General features: G+C 32.8%; 2 protein-coding genes across 5 annotated transcripts; both read right to left on the bottom strand.

Annotated features, from left to right (window-relative positions):
• Positions 1-1484: 1484 nt before the first annotated feature.
• LOC131601774 (cellulose synthase-like protein H1) lies at positions 1485-8256 on the bottom strand. Of its 3 annotated transcripts, none has more exons than XM_058873667.1 (9): positions 7914-8255; positions 4746-5067; positions 4545-4667; positions 3979-4095; positions 3646-3858; positions 3452-3560; positions 3070-3272; positions 2573-2923; positions 1485-2096 (listed from the first exon to the last, which is right to left on the bottom strand). In XM_058873667.1, the coding sequence occupies exons 1-9, from the start codon at positions 8171-8173 to the stop codon at positions 1545-1547; spliced, it is 2250 nt and encodes a 749-aa protein (XP_058729650.1). In that variant the 5' UTR covers positions 8174-8255; the 3' UTR covers positions 1485-1544. The 3 variants fall into 3 exon arrangements, with proteins under 3 accessions (XP_058729650.1, XP_058729651.1, XP_058729652.1); XM_058873668.1 differs by having other exon boundaries at positions 3070-3260; positions 7914-8254; XM_058873669.1 differs by lacking the exon at positions 2573-2923 and having other exon boundaries at positions 7914-8256.
• Positions 8257-16481: 8225 nt separating this feature from the next.
• On the bottom strand, positions 16482-20798 carry LOC131601775 (cellulose synthase-like protein H1). 2 transcript variants are annotated; one of them, XM_058873671.1, is made up of 9 exons: positions 20036-20798; positions 19489-19810; positions 19287-19409; positions 19007-19123; positions 18708-18920; positions 18517-18628; positions 18117-18307; positions 17691-17981; positions 16482-17138 (listed from the first exon to the last, which is right to left on the bottom strand). In XM_058873671.1, exons 1-9 carry the CDS (start codon positions 20293-20295, stop codon positions 16587-16589), a joined length of 2181 nt encoding a protein of 726 aa, XP_058729654.1. In that variant the 5' UTR covers positions 20296-20798; the 3' UTR covers positions 16482-16586. The 2 variants fall into 2 exon arrangements, with proteins under 2 accessions (XP_058729654.1, XP_058729653.1); XM_058873670.1 differs by having other exon boundaries at positions 17631-17981; positions 20036-20796.
• Between the last annotated feature and the right edge of the window lie 617 nt (positions 20799-21415).

The following is a 21415-nucleotide window of genomic DNA, read 5'->3' as shown; positions in this document are numbered from 1 at the left end:
AGGCGCGATGTCATGAGTTTCTGCATATGACATCTCATAAGACATGATGTCACAGAACATGTCTCAACATTCCATAGGACATCTTGCTGTTGTACCTGTTTTGTACTTATTTATATTTGCAAGTTCTATACATCCTATTACATGTTTCTGCTACTATATTTTAACCAAACATAAAATGCCAATCACATAATTCAGAGCAATAACAAAAATTATAAGTTGTTTCGGTTATAATTGGAATTGGATGGACATTTATGCACAACATCCAAATGGAAGAATATGGATCATGTGGCAAGAAAATAATAAAGAATAACAATGGAAGCTCATGGTTATCTTACATGAAAACTTTAGGATAGAGATTCCCTTAATATCCCAAAATTAATTCCATACTATAGGATATCAAATAGGACCAAGTTCCCTTATACTTTTATTCATTCTTTTGAATTCTTTTAAGACAATTACTCTTTTGTTATAAAAAAATTCAAAAACACTTCAAAATGTTTAAACACCTTCACAAGTGAAGGAGAAGTACTCGTGTACCCCCAACTTTGGAAGACCACTTGAGGTATTCTCCTACAAAAAGCATGCAACAAATGCAAACTCTTTTTTCCTTAGAGCTCTTTTATTTTTAAAACCTTTTCAATAAAGACAAGTTAGCCTTGTCCATAAAAAACTCACAACAAACAAAACAAAAACTTTTCAAAAGAACTACGACACTCTGTTTTCTCAATTACACATTAGGGATACCTAGGCACAGGGTTCAAGAAACTCTGGAGAGATCAATAATAACATTATTTTGTTTTCCCTTTATAACTCATAGTATGCATTCCCTTAGCAAGTAAGCATTACATAAGAGTGGATCCCGTAGAGCACTACGTACGTGAGGGATGCTAACACATTCCCCTTGAGTAATCAACTATCGGACCCGAGTTTGGTTGCGATATCATCTCCTTCCCCTTGTTTGAGGTTATCATGATATTTTATTTTCCATGCTCGGATAAATATAGTTTAGTGGCGACTCTGTCTTTTTTCGCGGTAGTGACACGTTGGTCTAAAGAAGTTATATCACAATGGAATTAAGGTTAAATTTCAATCTAAAAGCTCCCTCATATTATCTTAATTCAAATATATTAGAGACTGTTTAACAAGAGCTAAAATCTTAGATGAAAATGGAGTTCACACTCTAATCCTTAGACACTAAAAACTTTGAAAACATGGTTAAGATGTCTTTTATGATCCTCATTAATATAGGTAGTTTGTAAACATGGTTAAGATGTCTTTTATGATCCTCATTAATATAGGTACACTGAGGCTGTAAACAAATTAAATAAGTATATTTATAGTTTGATTAGTGGTTGGACAAAAAATATAAGTTTCATTTTACTAACAAGGACTAACAAGAGTTTGCACCTTGTGACAGGTGCTACACTTTGGTAAAAAAGCTGTTAATTATTACTAGCATTCAATAAATTACAATTTATAAATAATTGTATAAGCAAATATTGTGACACATATGATGAAGTTATCTATATCTTGCACAACATGTATCAACCAAAAATTGAAAATGTCCTTCTACATAGACATACAAATAAACATGTCAATATTCCTCCTTTGCATATTGTAGACAAAGGAATCCCATATTTCCCTGTCTCAAACAATCCTCTAAGAAATGGCCAGTAACATATGATCAAATAAACACTACATAACATTTCAACCATTTCACAATCATAATTCCCTCTTAGTTCCTGTTTTTGAAGCCTTAGCAATTTGATAAATATTGATGACAATTGCATCAACAAGATAGTAGTTCCCGGCAAAAATATCAATGACTCGTCAAACGTGTGTCTACCAGCATTCTTATCATCGTTGCTAAATGGGGGAAGATCTTTCTTTGTTATGTCAAAAACAGTGTTGGATATTCCTAGTAATTTTAGTAACATGGTAATAAATCCACATAATCCAGCATTCATAGGTGATATTTTTGACATTCTTTCATTGTTCCACCATTCTCTTATTGACAGCCCTGAAGCTAAATATTCACAGAGAGTATATACATTGTAAATCACAACCAGTGTTAGAGGAATATATATGCCTTGATCCTGAAATCAAACAAAACATAAGTGTGTTATTATGTTGTCACGAGTTTGTCTATACGTAGTACTAGCACTAGAGTCGTCTTAAGTTTTTAGAGGTTTTGTATAAGTTATTCATACTTCAACTATGACAAATATTTTATGAGACTCTTTTAGCCATGATTTAATCGTGATAAATTTTGGATCCTGTACAATAGTCCCCCTTGCACATTCTTAAAACGATCATGTGTAGCACCAAAGCCGTCATTGAAGACGTGCAAGTCAAGAGCTACCGCACAATGCCAAAAATTTGTTAATGCTAAATCGTAGCTAAGTAGAACCTCATAAAATATTTGTCATGGTTAAAGCATAATTAAATAGAGTTTCTAACTATTTTGTCATGGTTTAATCAGGATTTACAAACACACAACCTAAAAAAAACTTAAAGATAACTCTATGTAGCACTAACATTGATAGGTATGTGTGTATTTTTCAATGCTCACCTTTGGCAAGAAATAGGAGTCTGTAATGATGCAATAAGCAATGAGACAAGAGTAGCATACTTGAGCAAAAGGGTTGAAGCCCCAATTAATGATCCACATATAACCTAAGAGTTGCCTAAAAGAAAGTTTAGCAAAAATGGTACCAAAAATAGGACAATGCTTGCTAAAGAATATTTCAAGCATTCCTGTGGACCATCTTTTATACTGTGACATACTTGTTGGGTTATCACTTGGAGCACAACCTGTGAAAGCTATTGGATCTGGAGTACATAATTCTGATCTCCAACCTTTTTGATGTATTGTTAGTCCAGTTAAGACATCTTCGGTTATTGATCCATACAGCCAACCAACCTAAAATTTCATAAATTAATAGAAACTTTAATTCCACAAGTGTTGGTGTTAGTTTGAGACACCAACACTGACACAACTACACCTATTTCAGAGGTACCGGTGCTACAGAGATAATATATGTTAAATTCTAAGTTTGTGTGACAAACCTGTTTACCCCAGGCAGTTCCATTTTCATATCCATAACAAGCAACTTGACTAGCTTCTTCAACTGCTTTTTTTACATTAATCTCACTGGGTGACTTTGTCATACCTTCCAAAGCGTGAACAATTGATTTCGTAAGTTCGTTGGAAGCTCCAAATTTTTGTTTTAAATCCTCATCTAATAACTTGTTTGACCCTACATGTAAAACTTAACATACTTAAGAGTATGACAATTTTATGTATAACTAGAAGTAACACACTTGTGTGAGTTTATTTTTAGATTGATATTTGATTAACAAAATTGTAAAAGAGACAACAATTTTTATGAATGCGATAAGAGATAAAAAAATTAATTAGAAGAAAAGGTTTACATTAATATGTGCATACCATTTTTCACGTCATTAGAAGAAAGACCGTAAATAACTTTTCTTCTATGAAAACAGTTTGTTCCACCATAAAAAGGTCCTTGAAGTCCTGCTAATCCGGCAATAACATACTGCACGCGTTATTTAAAAAAGGGATCAAATTAAAGTTAATGTATTAAGAAAGTTTAATTTGTATTTTATGGTTTCATATATTACCTTATACATAATGGTCATCTGATTTCCAAAAGGATCGTCTTTAAGTGTAGCGTAGAATTGTTGAGGACATTGAACAAAAGCAATTTCTTTTTCACCATTAGAATCAAGCAAAATACACATCGCATGTTGAACAATCTTTGGATTGTTTACAAACATGTCACAATCGACGTTCAACGTGAAAGGTGCATTGGTAATCAATCCAGAGACTCTAGTCTGAATATAAATTAAGGAGCTTAAATTAAATGTTTATAATAAGCTAATTATGTGGTTAATTACTCATATAAACAAATACCATTATCTAATAACTAATTAAGGATATGTTTAAGAATTTACCAAGACATTCATGGCACCAGCTTTAAAATGATGTGGTTGCTTTGGCCTCTTCTCTCTAGATAAGTAAATCAAATGTGGCAATCCATCTTCCACCATTTCCTTGTTCTCCCAAATAACCTTATAAATTCATTATGCATGTCAGTATTAAAAATTATTGTTTTGTTAGGTATATAGCCTTAGAAGTTTAAATAAATATTTTAGATTTTTCCATGAAAACCAACCTATACGAATAATGCTATAGTTTTGATTTGACAATGCATAATGACTAGTTTCATGAATCAAACCAATGAAATAAGTTACTAACACTTAAAAAAAAAAAATTACACTCCCCTATATCTTTGAGATGCAATGACACCTACTAATTTAAGGCTATAAAACTCAAATAATTTGAAAGTCATGTTGTAATCTTAAAATTGAATTTATATACATATCATTTATATATCTTTATCTAACTAGACAATTTTCTAAATGACAAAGTTATTAGGATTCCCACACATAAAGCAGACAATACCGCATAGTCCCAATGATGTAAATTGGAGGTCGACCGGAACAGCAATAAATAATACCTTGATAATAGCTAGATGATTTGTCCGATTTGTATCAGAAAAAACTGCAAGTTCTCCTTCAAGTAAATTTGGAATTGATTTTGGGTCCACATCAATTTCATGGCTAAGATTCTCATACATATCCTATCAGTAGACACATGCAAAACAAAAACCGTTTAGCATTTTGTGGCAGAATAATCCATGCAACAACTTGTCACTTACCTTCATCTGCAACCACTCTTTTCTGAATTCTTCATTATTTGTGGTGCACTCGTTGTCATAATTGAAGTAACGAAATGGAGCTCGAATTTGTATGTTGTATTTTTTACAAAAAGGGACCCAATGTTTTGCAAAATTTGAAGCTTGTTGAAGAGCGTAGAAGATTAGAGGAGAACATGCATCGTCTGAAACGTAACAAGATAGTTTGTGAGATGGGTAGTCGAGTGATAATAGTGATAGGACTGTGTTTACTGTGATGATTGGTGGTTCTAACTCGTCGTCTGCTGTTGTCACAAATAAATCCACTGCTGGAAGTTCTTCTATGCTGACAGCAATGAAAATATTTTGTTAGCCATCAAAAACATATGGAGTATATACTAACATTACAAAAAATTCTAAAAAGAAAAATTATGTCTTAATTTTTCAGTTTGAAAAAAACTTTTTTTATAAGGATTTGGTATTGTTCTGAAATACCAACCCATATATTAAAACTAATTATTTTAATTCGGTAATAAAGACATTGAAACTGTTCCATTATGTTCAAGCGGGCTTTTAATCTGGTTCGATTTAATTTGATTTTCTCGCCAAATTGTATCATGAATATGGGTGGGAATAACCTTAGAAAAACTGATTCTTACCTACGATATATTTTTAAGGTTTGAGTCTCACTAATGATCTATTATAATTTTTTTTTTGTCTAACATGAGCTTTTAAAAATTCTTATGATGTGAAAACATATTTAAAAGTTTGTTTTCCATTAATGCTTTCAATATTTTATCAACTTTTTAAATAGACAACACATCATTTTATATATTCTTTAGGTGAAAATTTAGATACAATTTTTAAGTATGATTTTTACTATTTTTTAATAAAAATATAATAAGTGTATAAATTTTTTCTACAGATAAATTTTTTTCGTATTTTTACTTCCTAAATAATATTTAAATACATTTGTCATATTTTTATTGAAAAATAATAAAAATCACACCTAAAATACTGTGTCTAAATTTTCTTCTACTATTTAACCTATTTTCTATTAGACATGCATATATAAAACCATCTATAATCATTCATAAATTTTTTTAATAATTTAATTTTGTCCTAATTAAATTAAATAAATTTTAAAATATACTTAAACTTAATCTTTTCATTGAATAGGTCGGAATAAATTAGACTTAAATAAATAAAGTATTGGAGTGTCTGTAATCCCTTTCGATAAACATAGTGTATTTTCTACATATACCAGCAAAATATTCGAGTGTCTTCACAAGTAAATTTAATTAATATCATATAAATTTTATTTATATATAAAAGTAAATTTATCCTAAATTATTTATTTATAAATAAATAATGATAATATATAAACTCAGTTATATTAAATAATTTTATAAAATTAAAGAGCTTGTGAAATGCATAAAGAATTGAAATTAAAAATTTTGTGTCTCAAATTAAAATAATTGTAATTAAAATAAAATAGGTATTTTACTGATAATGACCTGTTAAAAAAAGAGAAAGTTTTACATTTTAAAATATAAATTTTTTTCGTCTCAAATAAGGAAAATTCTAAATTAAAATAAATACATATTTTGTTGATATTGGTCTGTAAGAAAAATAAAAATATTGACATTTGAAAATAAAAATTTTCGTCTAAAATAAAGACAATTATTAATTTAAATAAAATATGTATTTTGTTGATAGTTGTCCGTGAGAAAAAATAAAACTTTGACATTTGAAAATAAAAATTTTGCTTTTAAAATCAAGACAATTGTTAATTAAAATTAAATAGGTATTTTGCTGAAAATAACTTGTGAGAAAAAGAGAAAATTTGACATTTAAAAATAAGAATTATGTGTCTTCAATAAAGAAACTTATTAATTAAAATAAAATAGGTATTTTGTTATAGTGATTTGTGAGAGAAAAAATACACTTTAATATTTAAAAATAAGAATTTTGTATGTCAAATAATAAAAATTATTAATTAAAATAAAATAGTTTTTACTCTGATAATGATCTCTTTGTGAGATGAAAAGTTAATTGTATATGTGGCTATTGAGTATTATTCGATTTCAAAAATTAAATTCTAACTTTTATCAAAATTTATAAATAAATTAATTAATATTTTTAATAATAATACGTAAATAAAATTGATTAAATTTGTTGTAAAAATAAAAACAAAATGTTTACATATTTAATAAGATAATTTGTATATTGAGACAAGAGTGGATCTAAAGGGCTTGTGAGAGGAAGAGAGACAAAAGTGAATTTGAATTTTTTATGACGACTATGAGATTTAAATTGAATAACAAGTTACAATATTTTGGTCATTTGTGATTTACTTGTTAATCTTTTCTTATTTTATGTATAAAATTTTGAAAGAAAAATGATATTTTAGGGCATTTGATGATATTAGTTGAATTTCAAAAGTTAATTAACTAAAATAATTATTCCAATGTTCTCATAATTAGGGTTTTCTTACAATATTTTTTCTTAAATTATTGTTCCATTAAAATATCAACATAATATTAGTTTTTTTATAAAAATTCTCTTATCAGTTTTATTTCAAATCAGTTAACTTCTCTACTAAGAATATTAAAAAAATTTATTTTATTTAATAAAATTCAATTTAATAATAAAATTAATGTAATTAAAAACATAAATAACCCAAAAGATTAGAATAAAAATTATATATATTAAGTAAGAAAGTAATATTAACAATTCGTTTGTTGAAGAAAAAATTATAAAATTAATTGTTATAATAAGAAATATATATATATATATATATATATATATATATATATATATATATATATATATATATATATATATATATATATATATATATATATATATATTATCCTTAAATCTTAGTTCAATTAAAATAATAATATGGCTTAAATAGTCAGTTGGTCTCTGTAAGTTAGCGTGTTATTTATTTTCATCCTGTATTTTTTTGTTTCAAATTTTTCTACGGATTTTAGTTTTAGGGACTAAATCCAAAAGAAACTCAATATTTAAGGACCATATCGAAGAAAAAAAATATAAGAATAAAAATCAAAAACACGCTAAATTGTGGGGACAAAAAAATTATTTAAACCTAATAATATCGTTAGGTTGAAATTGGTATCATGATTCCCACACTAAAACTAACAGTTGTATATGTGAGTCAAATACCTTTGGAGGAGATGTTGAGGGTATGTTTTGACAAGAGCAGGAGTCCATTGAGTGGAAATGGTGAAAATCCAACCTAAGGTGAACCAAGATTCACACATGAAAGCAACAAACCAAGGAACAGAATAGTGGTTGACAGATATAAAACGGTAACCAAGCAGCAACAAAAGAAGGATTAAAATTATGCTATCCAATACTCTTTTATAATTGTGTTTGTACCAATTTTTTTCATACAAAGGAAGCACATAGTTTGGATTGGCCATAGTTTTTTTATAGCTAAGGTGATTAGATTAGAGAACCTCTTTGAGTATATATGGTGATTTTCTAGTCCAAAAATGTTTGGTTTTAAGCAATATATTTATAGCAGAAAAGGAGAGTTATTTGCTTGGTTACAATTTTAAAATATTAAAAGACTAGCAAGTTGTAGAATGTGACTCGTGTAGAATCAGTACAAATTATAGAATCAGTACAAATTATAGAATCAGTACAAATTATAGAATGACAGACAACTGATTGAACAAATTTGGAATCAGCAGAATACAAATTGGTTTGGCGTATGAGAGTATCAAACGTAACTCCATTTCCATGTATGGCTATTAACTTTTAAGTTTATGTATCATATTTTAGTTGATTTACGTGTTTAATTTCTCTATTTTAAATTTATATGTCTTTTATTTTTCTTCTAGATTTTTGTATTTAAAATTGATGATATGTTTTAACCGATGCGTCATTTGTGAAACTATGTGATAAGAACCATTATGAAACTTTTAGAGATAAAAAATATAACTTACACACCATCAATTTTGTTGCTGTCAAAATATAACATGAAGTTAAAAACATTTTAAATTTGAAATAGACAGATTGTGTTGGAAATTTACTCAATGTGATAATTAAATCAAATACTGCTATCAATAATTCACTTCATTACCAAATTTTCACCTCAGTCAGAAAAAAATGTATTACGTCTAGGTGCGCCTGTTTGCACTGATTTCTAACTAACAATCTCTAACCTCTTGTTTACAGTTAACTTGTAGGATCGGCTACAAAATCCAAGTTTGCAAATGTTACTGGATTTAGAAATCTTGATGAAATTAATAGAGATAGAGAAATTAATGAAGATATAAATATTTAAAAAATTAGGAAAATTCTTTATCAATTAGAAACGTTGTTAAAACATGAACAAAGTAATAGAAGTATAACAATATTAGATTTAGAAGAAATATTAATTAGATCAAAAGAAGTAATACAACTAAAAGTAGTTAAACAAGAACCTATAACTACATTTATGTTAATAAACCCATCATCTTTATGGAGGGGATAAAAACTGAATACATAGAAGCATTAAGAAGATCTAATGATATTGAAGAAATTAGACAATTAATGGAACAACTACAAATAATAGAAGAAGAAAATAAACAAGTAGAAAAAATAGAAAAAAAAAAAAAGAAACTAAGGAAGAAAATGAAGAAGTAATATTAAATTATAATTCTTCAGAAATAGGATCAGAATTAAGATCTGAATGAGATATAGACGAAATATTTATGGAAAAAGGAGAAACAAGTAATTCTAAACAAAAAAGAAAACATGAAGAGAACTGGAATCCTCGTAGTTCTTGGGAAAACTATGAAAATGAAACTAGGAATCAAAATGGTTATACAAAGGCTAGTGGAAAATGGACAAAAGTTTCAGAAAAGTTTAAACCTTACTATGAAGAAACTAAATCTAAAAAATTATTAAACTTAAATTGTGTAAGAAATTCAGAAGATATACTATAAAAGTGGTCTAATGATATGATTATGCTTCTGGCCACCGATGATAAATTTTCTAAGATAAGTCTAATAGATGTAAAGAATTGAATAGTTTATAGAACAACAGGAAATATGCTGAAATTCTTAACAAGTATTTTTTTTTCAATAGGCAATTGATTAATAAGAAATCGCACCAGGGGTGCAACCCTTACAACAAAAAACTCTAAGAAGAGTTGAAACAATCAATTGGTCTCTTGTACCAATCGTAAAAACTAACGGAAGACAGAGTATTAATGATGAAACTCTTACTAAGTTTGTCCTCTCTTATATTCTTATAAAGACTACGCATGAGTATCATTGCATTCTTCAGGTTATTATTGTTCCACTAGGATATCATTGATCACTTCAGAATATGATTGCGCCCTTCAGAGATATCATTGCATCCTTTGAGATATCTTGTCCTTTGAAATAACACTGTACCCTCTGAGATATTATTACATTCGCGATCATGTTTCCATAGGTCCATAAAAGATGTGTCACAATGGCATTGAAGTTAAATTTCAATCAAAAAGCTCACTTATATTATCTTAATTCAAATATATTAGGGACCATTTAACAAGAGCTAAAATGTTATATGAAAATGGAGTTCCCACTCTAATGCTTAGGCACTACAAGCCATTGTTTTAAATTGCGGTTACGGTCGCGGATGCGGTTGCGGTTGCGGGTGCTGCGAGTATTGTGGTTGCTGTGATGCATATTGTAACCGTTGTGGCGTGAATTTTTTATGACAAATGATCGAAAGACAATGTTAAAAAACACTTAATGTTAAGGTTTTTCAATGTAAATTGAGTTTTTGAGATTTCAAACTATGAAATTTATTGAAAATACTTGAAAAAATATGTATGAAATTGTGCGATATGGTTTCTAGTGCGGCTAGACGCGTGATATTAAATCACACCACAGTTATGGTCTGATGCGGTTGCGGAGGCTACCACATCTGCTATATTGCGGCTGCAATTGCGGTTTTTTTAATAAGCAATGGAATTGCATGCGGAGTGCAATTTAAAACCATGCTACAAGCTTAGAAAACATGACTAAGATGTCTTTGATGTCCCTCGCTAATACAGGTCCAGTATGGTGCCTTGTAGTTAGACCTAAGATTGCCTACAATTAATCTGAATAAAGCTTGCTAATATATGCCTGCTCCTCTAGGGTAATTGTTGTGAAAAACGATACCAATAACAAAGTATAATAGGGAATTAGGGAAGAGAATAAGAACACAAGAATTGGTTATAACTGCTATTCTTTCACTTTCTCTTAAAACAAGATTACAAGTTTACAAGAATAACAAATAACCTCTCTCACCCTAAATTAGGATTTGCAGCTTAGCAATGATGAGAGACTAGTATGCTATTTATAATAAAACCTAACATACTAACTAATGGGCTTTTTCAGCAAGGCCCATTACACAAGCCAACTTAATAAACAAGCTAACTTAACAAATTAGGGTTTAAACACTAAAACCTAATTTAACATGCTAACAACCCTAGCATCTTCGACATCTGCATGCTAGACCCATCTTCGACTACAACATGCACACTTCGACACCAGCATGTGAACAATCCTTCGACTTCATGCTTAACTCTGTCGAACTGTCGAACCAAGAAGCTACCCTTCGACAATACTAGAGTTCGATCCAATATCTCACAAATCTCCACCTTGGACCTAACTCTACAACGTCAAGGAACAGACTAGCTTTCTTCATGCAGCTTTATCAACTGCATACAGTGGAAAAACTTGCAACTCGGCAATGTCTTGGTGATCATATCAGCAGCATTGTCTTCAGTCGAAACCTTCAGCACTTGGACTTCTCCACGCTCGATTACTCCTCTGACGAAATGCAGCCTCACATCAATGTGCTTAGTTCGCTCATGATAGGCTGAATTCTTCGACAGGTGTATTGCACTTTGACTATCACATTTAACAGTGATACCTCGACCTTGAAGTTTCAGCTCCTTCGCAAAACCTTCAAGCCACAATGCTTCTTTCACAGCTTCAGTTAGGGCAATATACTCCGCTTCAGTGGTTGATAGAACAACAACCTTCTGAAGTGTTGCTTTCCAACTAATTGCAGTGCCAAACATAGTGAAAACATATCCAGAAATAGATTTTCTGGAATCCATACAACCTGCATAATCAGAGTCGACATATCCTTCTATTACTGCTTTACTATCTTCACCCAAGGCTCCACCATAAATTAGGACTCTATTCAGAGACCCATTTATGTACCTTAAAATCCACTTCAATGCTTGCCAGTGAGCCTTTCCAGGATTCGCCATGTACCTGCTTACAAGACTTACTGCGTATGCTATGTCGGGTCTAGTACAGACCATAGCATACATCAAAGAACCAACTATATTAGCATACGGAATGCTATTCATATAGGCTCTTTCGACATCAGTACTGGGACACTGATCAATACTCAGCTTGAATTGAGGGTTTGTTGGAGTCACAACTGGCTTCGAATTCGACATACCAAACTTTTCAAGAATCTTCCGTAGATATGCCTCTTGAGATATGCATAACTTCGACTTCTTTCTATCTCTTCGAATGTCAATTCCAAGAATCCTGGAAGCAGCTCCCAGATCCTTCATATCGAACTCCTTATTGAGTTCAGCCTTCACCCTCATCACATCTTCGACACTGTTGCTTGCTATGAGAATATCATCCACATAAAGCAACAAAATAACAAATGAATTACCAGGTCGAAATCTGAAGTAAACGCAGTGGTCGAACTGACTTCTAATGAAACTTATGCGTGCCATGAACTTGTCGAATCTCCTATTCCACTGTCGAGGAGATTGTTTCAGCCCATACAAAGATCTCTTTAACTTGCACACATAATCTTCCTTCCCCTTTTCGACATACCCTTCAGGTTGCCTCATCAGGATCGTTTCATCTAGATCACCATACAAGAACACAGTCTTCACATCCATCTGTTCCAGTTCAAGATCGAACTGTGCCACCATGGCAAGCAACATTCGAATGGACCTATGCTTCACAACAGGAGAAAACACATCATTGAAGTCGACACCTTCTTTCTGAGTGAAACCCCTTGCAACTAACCTTGCCTTGTATCTTTTCGACGTCACTCCTTCAATTCCTTCCTTAACTTTGAAAATCCATTTACAGCTGACTAACCTTGCCCCAGCAGGTTTCTTGATCAGTTCCCAGGTATGATTATCATGAAGAGATTTTATCTCATCATCCATGGCCTTCAGCCATTCAGTCTTATTTCGACTCCTCATAACTTCCTTATAGTCTCTAGGTTCTTCGTCTAGAACCTCACTTGCAGAGATTAAGGCATAAGCTATAAGATCTGCATATCCAAGTCTCTGAGGTGGCTTGATGACTCTTCTCGACCTATCTCTCGACAATAGGTAGTCATCGTCAGTTTCCTCAACTTCAGCATCTTCTGCTTCTTCTTCGACTTCATCTGGGATATGCAATTCAGCATCAACATGCTCCACCTCAACAGGAATCTCTACCTGTTCCAGCTCTTCGTCAGATGTTTCTGTACTTCGACCAACATCATCAGTTTTCTTAAAAGCCATTTCAGCTTCATTGAAAACTACATCTCGACTGGTGATACACCTCCTGTGACCTGGCTCTAGGCACCATAGCCTATAAGCTTTGACTCCTTCAGGGTATTCCATGAACATGCATTTCAGAGCTCTAGGTTCGACCTTGTCTTGCCTAATGTGAGCATAGGCTACGCAGCTAAATACTCTCAGTTTGTCGAGATCTGGTGGATGTCCCGACCAAACTTCTTCAGGTGTCTTCATATCTAACGCTGTCGAAGGACATCTGTTTATCAGATATGTTGCTGTCGAAACAGTCTCAGCCCAGAACCCCTTTGTTAACCCCGCACTAGTCAACATGCATCTGACTCTCTCCAAAATAGTTCGATTAAACCTTTCAGCCAAACCATTTTGCTGTGGAGTACCTGCAGTAGTTTTATGCCTTGCAATACCAGAGGCAGCACAAAAACTGTCGAATGCCTCATTGCAAAATTCAAGGCCATTGTCGGTTCTCAACCTCTTGACCTTTCTGCCAGTCTGATTTTCAACCAGAGTCTTCCAACTTTTGAAATTCTCAAAAGTTTCATCCTTAGTCTTCTGGATGAATACCCATAATTTTCTGGAATAATCATCTACTATGGATAGAAAATACCTTGCTCCTGAATGTGATGGACACCTTGCAGGCCCCCAAAGATCAGCATGGATGTAATCAAGGGATCCATGTGTTCTTTGTTTGCCTTTGTTGAACTTCACTCTGCAAGATTTTCCAAGTACACAGGGTTCACAAAACTTCAGCTTTTCTATTTTGTCTCCACCAAGCAGATTTTGTTTCCCTAATTCGACCAGACCCCTTTCACTGACATGGCCCAATCTCATGTGCCAGATTTCTGTTTTCGACAAAGATTTCGTGGATGCAACATTTGTCGAACCACTTACAACTTCAGCCTCAAGGGTATACAAGCCTTGTTTCTTCACGCCTCTCAAGACTTCCTTCGAACCCTTCATGACTCTTAGGATACTTTTCTCTCCTTGGAAAACATATCCTTTCTTGTCGAATTCACCAAGAGAAAGCAGATTTCTTTTCAAATCAGGAACATACCTGACTTCAGTCAACAACCTTATTGACTCATCATGGAGCTTGAATCTCACAGATCCAACACCTGCAATCTTGCAAGCCTTGTTGTTTCCCAGCAATACTGATCCACCATCTTGATCACATAATTCCTCGAACAAGTCTTTGTTTGGAGTCATGTGCCAAGTGCAACCTGAATCCATAATCCACTCCTTCTTAGAGTCACTGCTTGAAACCACAAGAACATCAGATGATTCGAAATCATCTTGAACAATGGCAGCGTTGCCATTATCCTTACCTCCATGATATTTCAGGCGTTCAGGGCACACCTTTCTTGTGTGACCCTCCTTCTTACAATGGTAGCATCGAATGCCAGATGCTTCGCCACCGTAAGACTTCGACTGGCTTTTGCCTTTCTTCTTGTCAAACTTACCATCCTTTCGTAAGAGTTTTCCTTTAACGGCCAAACCTTCGCCAACAGTCGAAGGTTTATGCTCCTTTCGTTCATTCAAGTCCTTAGAGTACAAGGCTGATTGAACTTCTTCAAACGTCAGGGACTCCCTTCCATACAAGAGAGTTTCTTTGAAGTGAGCATGTGATCGAGGCAAAGAACACAATAGTAACAGCGCTTGATCTTCATCATCGATCTTCACATCAATATTTTCAAGATCAAGAATCAGCTTGTTGAACATATCCAACTGCTCAGCCAATACTTTGTCTTCAATCATCTTGAATGAATACAAAGCTTGCTTCAGGTAGACTCGATTTACCAGTGATTTGGTCATATACAAACTTTCAAGTTTCACCCATAACCCTGATTCCGTCGTCTCCTTTGATACCTGCCGGAGAACCTTATCACCAAGGCTCAACAGAATTGCGCTGTGTGCTTTCTCGATCATAGTTGTCTTCTCCGCTGCCGTTAATGCAGCATTCATGGCTGCCTCTCCCTTCAACGCTTCCAAACAACCCTGCTGAACCAGTAGGGCTTTCATCTTCAAGCGCCACAGACCGAAATCATTCACTCCACTGAACTTTTCAATCTCATACTTTGTTGAAGGCATCTTCTCCACGCTCACCGCACCAATTTGTTGTGAAAAACGATACCAATAACAAAGTATAATAGGGAATTAGGGAAGAGAATAAGAACACAAGAATTGGTTATAACTGCTATTCTTTCACTTTCTCTTAAAACAAGATTACAAGTTTACAAGAATAACAAATAACCTCTCTCACCCTAAATTAGGATTTGCAGCTTAGCAATGATGAGAGACTAGTATGCTATTTATAATAAAACCTAACATACTAACTAATGGGCTTTTTCAGCAAGGCCCATTACACAAGCCAACTTAATAAACAAGCTAACTTAACAAATTAGGGTTTAAACACTAAAATCTAATTTAACATGCTAACAACCCTAGCATCTTCGACATCTGCATGCTAGACCCATCTTCGACTACAGCATGCACACTTCGACACCAGCATGTGAACAATCCTTCGACTTCATGCTTAACTCTGTCGAACTGTCGAACCAAGAAGCTACCCTTCGACAATACTAGAGTTCGATCCAATATCTCACAGTAATAATGGTATACACGTAGAAGAATCCTGAGGAACGTAAGTGGCACTATCTCTCATGGTTTATTGGTGAGAAGTCCTCTTTGAAGGCATACAATGATAGTGATTTGTCAATTGACTTTGATGATCACATGTCCACATTCTACTTTTAGATTTTATTTAGGCCAAATAAAGTGTCTCAGAGCTCAAAGAAGTATTCCTTTAATGCTAGGTCAAGTGCATAAGCTGAATACATGGCCCTAACACCCTATATCTAAGATTCTCTAGTTAAAATCTTCATTGTTTGAAATGTGTGTTTCCTTTCTCCATCTAACTCTACTGTAAAAAAATTGAGTTCTATCCAACTATCTTATAACATAATGCTTCATGCTTGTACAAAACATTCATCTTGATCTTCACTTTTATAGAGAAAAATTTATGCCTAAAAAAATGGCCATTCACTATGGGCCTACAGTACATCTGGTTACAAACAAATTACATAAGTATATTTTTGGTTTGATTAATGGTTGGACAAAAAGAATAAGTTGCATTTTACTAACAAGAATCAACAAGAGTTTGCACCTTGTTACAAGTGCTACACTTTTGTAAAAAAAAGTTGTTGATTATTACTAGCATTCAATAAACTACAATTTGTAAATAAATGTCTAAACAAATATTGTGACATATATGACGAAGTCATCTATATCCTGCACAACATATATCAATCAGAAACTGAAATTGTCCTTCTACATAGACATACAAACAAACATGTCAAAGTTCCTCCTTTGCACATTGTAGACAAAGGAATCCCATATTTGCCTGTCTCAAACAATCCTCTAAGAAATGGCCAGAAACATATGATCAAATACACACTAGACAACATTTCAACCATTCCACACTCATGATTCCCCTTTAATCCTTGCTTTTGAAGCCCTAACAACTTGATAAATATTGCTGTCAATTGCAACAACAAGATAGTAGTTCCTGGCAAAAATACCAACGACTCATCGAATGTGTGTCTACCGGCATTCATATCATCGTCGCTAAATGGGGGAAGATCTTTCTTTGTTATGTCAAAAATAGTGTTGGATACTCCCAATAATTTAAGTAACATAGTAATAAATCCACAAAATCCAGCATTCATAGGTGCTATTCTTGACATTCTTTCATTGTTCCACCATGCTCTAGTTGACATATTTGAAGCCAAATATTCATATAGAGAATATACATTGTAAATCACAACTAATGTTATAGGAATATATATGCCCCAATCCTGAAATCAAACAAAACATAAGAGTGTTATCATGTCGTCATATGTAGCACTAACACCATAACTGTCTTAAGTTTTTGAAATTACTAAGTAAGTTAGCCACACTTTAACCATAGCAAAATTACAACAAGCTCAGTTTGGCCATAATTTAATCGTGACAAATAGTTTATGAAGCGCTATTTAGTCACAATTTAATCATGATAAGTTTTGGACACTTTCAGTAGTCTACCTTACACGTCCTTAAAAATGATCCTATGTAGCCTTTGAGGGCGTGCATGGCGGGCTACCGCATATGACATGAAATTTTTCAAGGTTAAATCATAGCTAAATAGAGACTCATCAAATTTTTCAATACTAAACCATAGTTAAATAGGATCTTTATTTATTTTGTCATGGTTTAACTGAGACTTACCTACACAGGACTAAAAAAAAATTTAAGACGACATATGTGTAGCACTAACATTGATTGGTATGTGAGTATTTTTCACTACTCACCTTTGGCAAGAAATAGGAGTTGGTAATGATGCAATAAGCAATGAGACAAGAGTAGCATACTTGAGCAAATGGGTTGAAGCCCCAATTAATGATCCACATATAAGCTAAGAATTCCCTAAAAGAAAGTTTAGCAAAAATAGTCCCAAAAATAGGACAATGCTTGCTAAAGAATATTTCAAGCACTCCTGTGGCCCATCTTTTATATTGTGACATACTTGTTGGGTTATCACTTGGAGCACAACCTGTAAAAGCAACTGGATCTGGTTTACATAATTCTGATCTCCAACCTTTTTCGTGCATTGTCAGTCCAGTTAACACATCTTCTACTAGTGATCCATACATCCAACCAACCTAAAATTTCATAAAATCATAGCAATTTTTAATTTCACAAGTGTTGGTGTTCGATTCTGACACAAACACAGACACATCTTTTTTCAGAGGAGTAATTAAAAAATATATGTAAAACTTAAAGTTTGTGTGACAAACCTGTTTACCCCAGGAAGTTCCATATTCATATGCATTACAAGCAACTTGACTAGCTTCTTCAACTCCTTTCTTAACATTAATGTCCTTAGATGAATAATTCCTCCTTTCTAAAGCATGAACAACTGATTTCATAAGTTCTTTGGAAGTTCCGAATTTTTGTTTTAACTCCTTCTCTGATAATTTGTTTGACCCTACACGAAAAAATTAAAAACACTTATGATTCTAACTTCATGTAAATCTAGAAGTAACACACATGTGTGAGCTCAACTATAGAGTGATAAATGATTAACAAAAACTTCAATATAAAAAACACAACAATTTTTATGAGTGCGATGAATAAGAGATCCAAATTAAATCAAATATAAACCTTCAAGAGAGGTTTAAATCGATATGTGCGTACCATTTTCCACATCATCGGGAGATAGACCGTATATAATTTTTCTTCTATGAAAACAGTTTGTTCCACCGTAAAAGGGTCCTTGGAGTCCTGCTATTCCAGCTCCCAGAAGATACTGCATGCGTTATTTAAAAAACTGATTAAATTAGTGTAGTAACAAAATTTAATTCGTATTTTATGGTTTCATATATTACCTTATACATAATGGTCAACTGATTTCCAAAAGGATCGTCTTTGAGTGTGGCGTAGAACCGTTGAGGACACTGAACAAAAGCAACTTCTTTTTCCCCTTTGGAATCAAGCAAAATGCACATTGCATGTTGAACGATCTTTGGATTGTTTACAAACATGTCACAATCGACGTTCAACATGAAGGGTGCATTGGTAATCAAGCCTGAGACTCTTGTCTGAATAAAAATCGGGTAGCTTATATTGAATGTTTATAATAAGTTAATGACGCAATTACTCCCAATTAAGGAGGTAAAGAATTTACCAAGACATTCATGGCACCAGCTTTGAAATGATGTGGTTGTTCTGGCCTCTTCTCTCTAGATAAGTAGATCAAATGTGGCAATCCATCTTCAACCATTTCCTTGTTCTCCCATATAACCTTATAATTTCATCATGCATAATTTAAGAGCTCAGGTTCAAATTTTAAAATTGAATTTTCAACAAAAAAACATCCAAAAAATCACAAAGATCATATTCACTATTAGATCAGATAGATATCAGATTCGGACATACTTCGATCTTTGAGAAAGAACAAATAATACCTTGATAATAGCAGGATGATTTGTCCGATTTGTATTTGAGAAAACTGCAAATTCTCCTTCCAGTAAGCTTGGAATCGATTTTGGGTCCACATCTATCTCACGGCTAAGATTTTCATACATGTCCTATCGACACACACAAGCAAAACAAAAACCGTTTAGCATTTTGTGGACAATCATACAGCAGCAACAACTTGTTACTCACCTTCATCTGCAACCACTCTTGTCGGAATTCTTCATTATTTGTGGCGCACTCGTTGTCATCATCGAAGTATCTAAATGGAGCTCGAATTTGTACGTTGTATTTTTTGCAAAAAGGGACCCAATGTTTTGCAAAATTCAAAGCTTGTTGAAGAGCGTAGAAGATTAGAGGAGAACATGCATCGTCGGAAACGTAACAAGATAGTTTGTGAGATGGATAGTCGAGTGATAATAGTGATAGGACTGTGTTTACTGTGATGATTGGTGGTTCTAACTCATCGTTTGCTGTTGTCACAAATAAATCCACCGCTGGAAGTTCTTCTACGCTGACAGTATGTCAATATTGAAAATATTTGTTAGCCTTCAAAAATTATATGGAGTATATAATATACTAACATTGCAAAACAACACACTTTCCTTTCTTTCTAACTTGAGAATCAAATTTTATGTATCAAAGCTACCTTAACTTTATATCTTTGTTTGCAAATGACGGACAAAAATCGATATGACTTGATTTAATATTATCATCAAATTTGAACTCTGGTATTTACCTTTGGAGGAGACGTTGAGGGTAGGTTTTGACAAGAGCGGGACTCCATTGAGTGGACATGGTGAATATCCAACCTAAGGTGAACCAAGATTCACACATGAAAGCAACAAACCAAGGAAGAGAATAGTGGTTGACAGATATAAAACGGTAACCAAGCAGCAACAGAAGAAGGATTAGAATTATGCTATCCAATACTCTTTTGTAATTGTGTTTGTACCAACTTTTTTCATACAAAGGAAGCACAGAGTTTGGATTGGCCATAGTTTTTTTATTGCTAAGGTGATTAGATTAGAGAACCTCTTTGAGTATATAGGGTGATTTTCTAGTCCAAAGATGGTTGGTATTAAGCAATATATTTATAGCAGAAAAGGAGGGTAATTTGCTTGATTACAATTTTAAAATACTAAAAGACTCGCAAGTTGTAGAATGTGACTCGTGTAGAATCAGTTCAAATTATATAATGACAGACAACTGATTGAACATATTTGGAATTAGCAGAATACAAATTGGTTTGGCGTATGAGAGTATCAAACGTAACTCCACAATGCCAAACTCAATTTCTATGCCAATTTTCCATGTATGGCTATTAACTTTTAAGAAGGATTAGAATTTGCTATCCAATACTCTTTTGTAATTGTGTTTGTACCAACTTTTTTCATACAAAGGAAGCACAGAATTTGGATTGGCCATAGATTTTTCTTTGTGTATGTATATATGGAGTATTAATTTCTAGTATAAAGATTGTTGGTGTTATGCAATATATTTATAGCAGAAAAGTAGAGTTATTTGCTTGGTCACAATTTTTTAAAATATTATGAGACCACCAAGTTGTAGAATTTGGTCCAGGGGAGTAATTCTTGCATGGACACGACCATAAATTTATATTCTTAGGCACAACCAATAAGAAGAGAGTAATTTTTAATTTATTTTTATTTTAATTTTGTTTTTAATTGGATTCATGGGATGGTTGAAATTATGAAGGAGAGAGAAAATTTTTAATTTATTTTTTAATTAATTAAAATTATGTGATTGGTTGTGTGTAAAATAATTTCTGGCACAAAATATAATGACAGGCAAATAAGGAAAATTCTTAGGTGGACACGGACCTAAGAATTTGTTTTACACACAACCAATCACATAATTTTAATTAATTAAAAAATAAATTAAAAATTTTCTCACTCCTTCATAATCTCAACCACCCCATGAATTCAATTAAAAACAAAATTAAAATAAAAATAAATTAAAAATTACTAACTGGTTGTGCCTAAAAATATAGATTTATGACCGTGTCATGCAAGAATTATTGAACCATTTGGAATTATTATGATATTTAGTCACGTTTGGTTTGACGTATGTGAGTATCAAACGTGACTCCACAACG

Source organism: Vicia villosa, linkage group LG5, assembly GCF_029867415.1.
Source record: "Vicia villosa cultivar HV-30 ecotype Madison, WI linkage group LG5, Vvil1.0, whole genome shotgun sequence".
Taxonomy (NCBI): Eukaryota; Viridiplantae; Streptophyta; class Magnoliopsida; order Fabales; family Fabaceae; genus Vicia; species Vicia villosa.
The sequence above is the reverse complement of the archived record's forward strand: the minus strand, read 5'-3'. Positions and strand labels throughout refer to the sequence as shown.

Excerpts from the sequence above, each read along its gene's own strand:
- LOC131601774 (XM_058873667.1), bottom strand. The coding sequence starts at position 8,173 with ATGGCCAATCCAAACTATGTGCTTCCTTTGTATGAAAAAAATTGGTAC. Across the intron at positions 3,859-3,978 it reads CTGGTGCCATGAATGTCTTG|ACTAGAGTCTCTGGATTGAT; the intron begins GTAAATTCTTAA and ends ATTTATATTCAG. Across the intron at positions 3,561-3,645 it reads AGATGACCATTATGTATAAG|TATGTTATTGCCGGATTAGC; the intron begins GTAATATATGAA and ends TAACGCGTGCAG.
- LOC131601775 (XM_058873670.1), bottom strand. The coding sequence starts at position 20,295 with ATGGCCAATCCAAACTCTGTGCTTCCTTTGTATGAAAAAAGTTGGTAC. Across the intron at positions 19,124-19,286 it reads ATCATCCTGCTATTATCAAG|GTTATATGGGAGAACAAGGA; the intron begins GTATTATTTGTT and ends TGAAATTATAAG. Across the intron at positions 18,921-19,006 it reads CTGGTGCCATGAATGTCTTG|ACAAGAGTCTCAGGCTTGAT; the intron begins GTAAATTCTTTA and ends ATTTTTATTCAG.